Source organism: Macaca nemestrina, chromosome 12, assembly GCF_043159975.1.
Source record: "Macaca nemestrina isolate mMacNem1 chromosome 12, mMacNem.hap1, whole genome shotgun sequence".
Taxonomy (NCBI): Eukaryota; Metazoa; Chordata; class Mammalia; order Primates; family Cercopithecidae; genus Macaca; species Macaca nemestrina.
In genome coordinates, this window is record NC_092136.1 from 70,128,964 (window position 1) to 70,137,816 (window position 8,853).

The following is an 8,853-nucleotide window of genomic DNA, read 5'->3' on the forward strand; positions in this document are numbered from 1 at the left end:
TGCTTCCAGGCTGCATCTTGAGAATTAGCAGTAGAAGGGGAGAAGTTTCCATCATCTGCTTGGAGGGGAATGAGCTGGTGAGTCACAGACCCTGGTGCTGGCAAAGGGTTGAGCCTGCCGCCATTAGAGAAGCATCTTTGTCGGGGGATTCCCTGGGGATAATTGAGAAGTAGGTCCCTAGGAAGGACTTCAGTTAATGTCTGTGGACACTTGGCACAAAAGGGTTAAGGAAAAATCAATGTTGTTCTTTCGCTATTAGGACAAATCTTGGAAGTTTCCTAGAAACAGAGGATTGTTAGGTGATGAATTCATTCAAACTTAGAATGAAGGAAGGAATGAAATGGCGTCATTGGTAATGTACTCTTTTAGGTTAGTTTGATTGTTTTTTACATTTATAAGCCTGTTTGGGTACTCTGATTACTTGTTAGAAGAGTTGTAAGGTTAAATAATCCACATTATTACAGATTGTCTGACTTTTAAGACCAGACAAGAAGATTGAAGCTCTAAGTGCCTGAAAACCGTTTTCTACAGAGTAGAAAAAAAAAAATGAGAATGAAACATAGACCTGGTAGGGCAAGCTTCCTGATGGAAATGCTGGGAAGAAATTAGTGTCTGGGGTGCAGGCTGGACTGTACCTTTGTTGCTTTATATTAGCTTCTTTAATGCATCCAATATGCTTTCATTTAATGGACCTAGCCAATTTTTCAGGTTACTTATGGAGAAAGAATAATGTGACATTTCAAAATGAAAATCTTACCAAATGTGTTTAACAACCTTATAATCTTATAATCCTTTTTTTTTTTTAACATTATAACCTTATAATCTTGTTTTGTTTTTATGGTAGGGGGTTGTGAGGGAAAAAAGTTTCACTTTACTACCCTTTGGGACCTCAGTGCATCATTATCAGATTTTTAAGAGGTTGATTTCTACTCTGCTGGTATTCAAAAATTGAATACATTCTTGGCAGGTAAACAAGTCTAATATTAGCAAAAGGTATGGATGTTAAGTTACTAAGGAGCTTGTCTATTTGAAAGAATTGTCATATGAGTACTGGTCTATATAGGACTACTCCCTTGAAATTATGGAATTAGAAATGTATTGGGCGTATTTTTAAGTTCATACAATATGTCAGAGATTGTGTTATCTGCTTTCCATGTGTTATTTAATTTTTAATACTCTGAATTAATGTTGTTTTCTCTATCAATAGACAGGAAGTGTTAAGACTCAGGTATAGTAACTTGCCGTCAACAGATTCTTCTCACACTGTGAATTTTAACACTAGTAGGAAATTATCTTTTTATTAAGATTTTCAAATGTACATATCTCTTATATATGAGATCTTTTTCTTTTAACATATACTGATTACTCAGTTCAAGATTTTCTGAAAGGGAAAAAAACCAAAAATCATGTAAGCATCCAGTAACCTGAAGAAGACTGCTTACATTTCAACTTCTTTATCTATATTGTTCTCTATTAACCTCTTCATCCCAGAGCACACCCCCTGAGAGGTGCCCACAAGAAGAAAGACCTGTGTATATTTGATCCCTCTCTTCTATGCCTTAAGGTTAAGTTATACAGATGGGGACTAGGAAGCAACAAGAAAGATTTCCAAAACCAAACTTGTATTAACTTGCCTTCTGTTGCTTAAAAACAAAAAGCTGGTAATTGGTGTACTAACTCCAACTAACTTAACAATAGGATATACATTTAAAAGTTAAGTGGTATTTTGTAGAACATAACAATATACCTGGGTATCCAAAGTGATTTGGAATCAGAGAACCAAAGACTTATTCTCTTCATCCATTCTTGGAGATTGGCCTTTGATGCATGGGCCAATCCCAATTTTCTCCTTCCAGTTTATGTGTTGTAGAATTACCACCACCTCTGATCCCAAGTTTATATCTCCCTAGATGAACAGTAAACCATATGGCTTGGGAAGGACCCTGGTCTAGGTGTGAACATAGAACCCAAATGGAGTGAGATCACTATTGGGCCAGAGGGCAGGGTCATATATTAATAGCTTCTTCCATGTAATCACTTGGAGAAAAGAACAGTTCTGAGAATATCAGTCGGGTTTCGGGGGAGATACCAAACACTTGGTTTCTTCAGCAGAGGGGATGGTAGGATAGTAGGTAGGAAATATGGGTCAGAAGCTGTAGAAGGAAAAATTCCAGAGCTGTATTCTATACCAAACTTACTCTGATTCAGACACTATTGTATTAACCCATTAAAAATGTCAGAAAATTAGAAACATTTCATTCATATTCTTGGTAGAAATTTAAAAGTGACACAAAGATATCCTTTACAGCTTCATCTTAGAATTCCTTATAGTACCAGGTAAACCAATCCCGCTCCACAAATCTCTAAGGCATCTTTGAAGGTGGCTGGAATGCTCCAGATCCGAACAGATATTGTGTTCATGAACCCAGGTTGGAGTGGTCAAAGAGGAAGTGCATCAGATAACTCCATATTCTCTCCCACAATTGTTTGGTCCTCATGCCATAGATGATGGGATTTAAGGTGGCGGAGGTGATCATGTACAGGGCAGCCAGCAGCACCTGGGTGTGCAAGGGCACTACATCCTGCCCCAGCCAGGCCGCATAGACGGATGCCATCCCAGGTAGATAGTACAAAGCCATTACCCCCACGTGGGAGCCACATGTGCTTAATGCTTTCAACTGAGCTGTCTTTGAGGAGAGACCAAATACTGCCCTGAGAATTAAGATATAGGAGGCAGCAATGAAGACCACATCAGAGCCCACCATAATAGAGGAACCAATCAGACTATAGAGACTGCTGGGCATGGGGTCAGCACATGCTAACCTGGCCAAAGCTATGTGCTCACAGTAGGAGTGGAGAACCACATTGGAGCCACAGAAAGGTAGATGACTCACCATCCAACTCAATGGAGTCATGAATGTGGCAGCTCTAATGGTGATGGTCAGACTCATTCCCAGCATCACTTGAGGTGTGAGAATTCTCTTGTAGTGTAGAGGCTTGCAGATGGCTACATAGCGGTCAAAAGCCATGGTTAGCAGCAGCCCTGTCTCCACAGCTGTGGCTAAGTGGACAAAAAACATCTGCGTGAACCCGGGAGGCGGAGCTTGCAGTGAGCCGAGATCGCGCCACTGCACTCCAGCCTGGGCGACAGAGTGAGACTCCGTCTCAAAAAAAAAAAAAAAAAAAAACATCTGCGTGAAACAAACATTAAAGCTGATGGAGCTGTCTCCTGAGCAGAAGATGCTCACCATCTTGGGTACCACCAAGGAGGCCATAACAATGTCCACAGCAGCCAGAACACACAGAAAGCAACACATGGGCTCATGTGGAGTGGAATCCATCCAGATTGCAGTCACAATGAGGGTGTTTCCTAACAGGGCTATGATGTACATGGCACTCAGTGAGATAGCCAGCCAAAGTTGTGAAGATTGCAGTCCTGGGATACCCACAAGGAGAAAGGAAGCAGGGTTTCCATTGTGTGGTTGTAGGCTGGACCCAGCATCACAAGTGAGACATTTTTCCCGTTAATGCACAAATGATGTATGAGAAGAATGCAATCCTGTAAGATTTGTTGACATGTGTGGTGCTGGGAAAACCTATTCTCAGCTTGGTGGTAATCTCAGGATCAAAAATGTGGCATCTGACAAAATTATCCTGTGCCACTTTTATCGTCCTTAATATTCTTCCCTTACAAATTTATATTCATTGTTCGTGGATCAGCTCATGGCTTACCTCCTTTGGAAAGCCTTTTCTGCTTTCTTCCTTCCCCAGTCCGTACCCTTTCATCTGAGCTTTCATGCAGTCTCCCATCATGACCTCAGAGAGACTAAATTGATCATTGTAATGCTCTCCCTAGACTTTATTGTATGCATTTAGGTGTATGTCTCTTGTTTATGATCTTATACAAAGGGTGTAATCCATAACTGAGGTCACAAGTCTATTAAAATAAGTCTATTAATATATATTTATTATGGTAAAGTTTCCACGGAATGAAGGATAAACAGAGAAATGAATCTGTCTTTCATCTCTGTATGCTCAGTTACTCATTGTTGTATGAACAAAAGCTTCCTGAGGTCAAACATATCATATTTTTTATCCTTGGTGCAGTGCCTATAAAAAAATATGAAAGAAGTATCCTTGTGGTGAAAGAAATACATGAATGACTTGGGAAAAATAAGATCATTAGAGAACAACAAAATCACCTTCCATAGGAGATAATAAAGTACCTGGAAATATTTATAATCCTTACCTTCTCTAAACTTTGCCCTGAATATCCTATTTACTTAGGTTCAATTAACAGATTAAATTAGTACAAACAAAACCTTGGGACTACCTTATAGATGAACTTTCCCCAATAAGCTTTTATGATTTTTCAGTGCAGCTAACTCTTTTTTCATGATAAACTACCAAGTCATTCCAGGCAACAAGGAAGCTTTATCCTTTAGAAAGTTAAGCACTTTATTATGAACATAGTATGTGACAGTACTATGTTAAAAAGCGTAGTATTGGCCGGGCGAGGTGGCTCAAGCCTGTAATCCCAGCACTTTGGGAGGCCGAGACGGGCGGATCACGAGGTCAGGAGATCGAGACCATCCTGGCTAACACAGTGAAACCCCGTCTCTACTAAAAATACAAAAACTTAGCCGGGCGAGGTGGCGGGCGCCTGTAGTCCCAGCTACTCGGGAGGCTGAGGCAGGAGAATGGCGTGAACCCGGGAGGCGGAGCTTGCAGTGAGCTGAGATCTGGCCACTGCACTCCAGCCTGGGTGACAGAGCGAGACTCCGTCTCAAAAAAAAAAAAAAAAAAAAAGCGTAGTATTCATAATGTGAGTGTATTCCTCCATTTTTAAAATAGATCAAACATCCATTCCATACAACATAGTTTGTATAACTTAAATGAGATTAAATATTCTAGCCAAGATCATGTAGTGTGTGATAAGTTTGGGGTTTAAGCTGTAACTCCCAGGTGTCCATCCAGCCCAACGTGGATAGTCAAGAAGACAACTGTGGATAAAACAAGGTTAGGGGTTTCACTTGGCCAGGTTTGATGAGACAAAGATAGCTACTGCTATGCACAGCCTGCAGCTGAGGTACACCACTTGTTGATCTCTGTTTATTGCTGCATTCACCATCCATTGCCTCTGTCAGGTGTTACCATATCATACAATGTGTAATAATCTGGCTGGAGAACCTAAAATAGAAGTAGTCAGCCTAAACTACCATTACAGTCCTATGTGGTAGCCCTTTAGTTACTTTCTCCATAGGATGATTGGTTTCCATGATTTCATATGGTGTTTGGTCATGGACACATTTTCCCAGCCATGTGAGAATATTCTTTGCAAGGGTTGCTGCTTCTTATGGTGGTAACATTCAGCTTTGGGAGACAATGGCTGATCTTCTTCATGGAACCCCTAGGTTTTTTTCTTCAGAATACAGCCTACAAATCCTGCATAGTTTCATGTACCACACTCAAAATGTGGTACTGTTCCTACACCATCAAGAGGCAAAAAGCACTGGTTCTAGATTCATACCTCTAGACTTAAAAATCCACTCTGTCACTTGCTAGCCACTTTCCCTTAGTCAAATTATGTAAACACACCAAGCCCCAGTTTCTTCATCCATAAAATGGAGGTAACAGTACTTACATCATAGAGATATTTTGAGACTTAAGTGATAAGCTTTGTAAAAGTGCTCAGCATGATGCTTGGTGCTTTGGTGCTCAATAAAATGTAGCTAATATAAAATGAACCGGTTTTCCCTGCATAAATCCCATACTTTTAGATTGCTCCAAGTAGCATCCTTAAATGAGAGTGTGTGACTTGAAGACCACTATTAAAAAGTAAAAAGCCACTCAACCCACATTGCCTGAAGCTTTTCTCCTGTCCTCCCATAATTCACCGCTGAAGATGTCTCACCCACAGGCTATACACAGCAAGATTCTTCTAATTGGACTATGATGAGGAGCTCACTGTCTGTCCCATTATAGATCAGGTCTCAAGGTTAGAATTTTTTTTGTTTGCTAGTTTGCTAATTTTTTTTTCTTTCTTCATCACACCTGTGACAACATCTTCCTTACTTTTGCCTACAACCCCTCTTTAATAAGAAAGCCTAAGAATGGCTCCACTTCTGCTGTCATATAACAAGTCTTGCCAAACTGAATTCAGATTAAGGATGGAGCAGAGGCAGGTATGACAAATATTTCTTTTTCAGTCTAAATTGCTACTTCAACTCTTTTTCCTATTGCCATTGGATCATTTTGCTTCCAGAGAAATGGACATGTAGGTTGGTCACAGACCTGAACTCTGGATGCCAAGAATGGACTAGAATATGTTAAGGACATGTGATCTCTTTTCTCAAACCCTCATGGTTCTAATTTATATATCTCAAGGCCTCAGCCTAGCAGTTCACCACATCAATTGCGTGATTTGTGTTGACGTAACAGTAGTCCTATATAGCCCAAGAACTGTCTTAGGTGTTCAGGCACTCTTAAATGATGTGTGCTTATTTGCCAAACCTCAAGACTAGCTTGCTTTATCTATTACTTCCTGTGCCTCTCCTGAACAAAGGGTTTCCATAGTAGGAAGCTGCCATTGTATACTGTCTCTAGTTTCCCCTTTTTATACAAACTACCCTTGTATACTGTCTCTAGTTTCCCCTTTTTAAGTTCTCATCAGGGGCATCAGTTTTGCCGGAGTGATGAGGTAGATCAGATTAATGGAATTCTATGCTCAGAATCCCATCTACTGCAGTAGACATTTTCCCTGTTAAACGAGCACTAGAGGAACGTTTACCAGGTTCTCAATCCTAACCAAAAGACATATGCTTACCCCTTCAATTAACCTTCTAGAAAGCCTAGCACTGATTGACTCCACACCCAGGTGCCAACAATAGCTGTGATGGGAGTCCTCAGTTGTTTTCTAAAAAGCCAAATTTCTGGGACATGATTACACTCTGTGGTCTGTGTAAAAGAAATAAACCTACAACAAGAAGAAAATCCCTGAGTTTAAGAAATGCTATTTCATGGAACAGATTGAATAGAGTAGTGAGCTCCACATCACAGTCAGTTTATAGGGGCTTACTGTAAACTGCTGGGACACTGGGTGAGACATCTGAAGTGATGGGTCACAAGAAGATTAGGGAAAGCTTTTGAAGTAGAATGGTAGTAAAGAGTGAAAGAAAATTTAGGATATGCTTGAAACTACCGCATGTGTTGTGGATGCCACAAACTCAGGCTTATGCATTATTGCATAAAGGGCTGCAGAAAGCTTGGGGATCCAAACAGCCTCTTCCCCACTCACCTCTGATGCAGGATATTCCTCCCCTGGCTGCCCTGTGTAAATTCACCTTTCTTCAGGAGGCAGCCTCAGCTGATGCTTGCCTCAATCCTCCAGCCCTGGAAACTAACTGGGCATACCTTTCATGCCCTCGAGAGTGTTTTGTTTTTTTTTTTTTTTTCATTTTTCATTTACTTTTCTTCTTAATTAGCACTGCTGGAGATTTAATTGTTGGTAATCTTTTCAAAGAAAAGGATATTTGATTTTGTTGGCTGTTTCTTTTTAAAATGTTTATTTTACTCAATGTATTGATACTGAAAATTTCTTGGCGAAGATCAAATGTCATCTCCATTAAGGATCTGTTGCCAGTCCAGTGACTCTTTTTCTTTCTGTTTTACCAAAACATCTCACACAACTGCCTGTTCCTTAATTTTTTGGTTTTCTTTTTGAACCATTATGGACATACTGGAAAATGCACAAATCTCAAGTGTTCAGTTAGATGAGTAATTACAATGTGAACACATGAACACACCTATGTAGAAATAAACCAAGATATACATACTGTTGCTCAAGGCTGGTAAGGCATACTGTTTTCAGAACGCTGTGTCCAAGCTCTCCTAAGACATTTTTCTAGCCCCGCACCTGCCTTTTTTTAACCCTGTGGAAACATTCACATGCAGATCTAGAGGCCCAGTCACTGAAACATAGCTTTAAAAAGTTCGACCGGGCATGGTGGCTCAGCCTGTAATCCTAGCACTTTGGGAGGCCGAGGTGGGAGGATTGTTTGAGCCTGGACAATATGGCAAAACCACGTCTCTACAAAAAATACAAAAAAATTAGCTGGGCCTGGTGGCAAGCACCTGTAGTCCCAGCTACTCAGGAGGCTGAGGCACGAGAATCACTTGAATCTGGAAGGTGGAGGTTGCAGTAAGCCGAGATCATGCCACTGCACTCCAACCTGGATGACAGAATGGAGACGCCATCTCAAATAAAAATAAAAAATAAATAAATATAAAAATAAAAAGTCTCTTAATGTCAATAACTCATGATTCACAAAGCACAAGACCTGTGAGGATTTTTCATTTCTATTAAAAGAGAGGGAAGTACATAATTCAAGTTGAAATTGTCTCACAGGTAAAAGAACTAATGCGTAACTCATTTGAATAGAGCCTTTCCCTTTGTGACAACCCTGTGCCTCTTCCTGAGTACCTCCACTGTCCCACCAAGCATACTCACAGGCACCCCTATTGCTTGGATCTTTTCCTATAACTTCTCTTGGTCCCTGAAAACTGTTACTCCACCAACTCAAAATTGGACTTACCTTTCCTCTCTCTGCTTTGAATCAAAGTAATCATATTTCCATTCCCTCTCCACATCCCTCATCCAGACATCATTTCCATAAGGTCTTGATATCAGCAGATATACCACCAGACCTAGACAGCCCTATATGGGAGGCATGAGGGCTTGTAACTTTCATTCTGGGGTGACCCAGGCTTGACGTCAGGTCATCAGCCCAACATTCGATCTCTATCAGCCCAACACCTGATTCCCAGGTCAGTTACCTACATCCTTGGAGTTTT

General features: G+C 40.6%; 1 protein-coding gene across 1 annotated transcript; it reads right to left on the reverse strand.

Moving 5' to 3' along the window:
* Window positions 1-2,417: 2,417 nt before the first annotated feature.
* On the reverse strand, window positions 2,418-3,517 carry LOC105468929 (olfactory receptor 52I1). Its single transcript, XM_071075203.1, is given in 3 exon segments — window positions 2,418-3,089; window positions 3,201-3,469; window positions 3,472-3,517. Coding segments are annotated over 3 exon segments (972 nt in total). The 5' UTR covers window positions 3,503-3,517.
* Window positions 3,518-8,853: the final 5,336 nt, after the last annotated feature.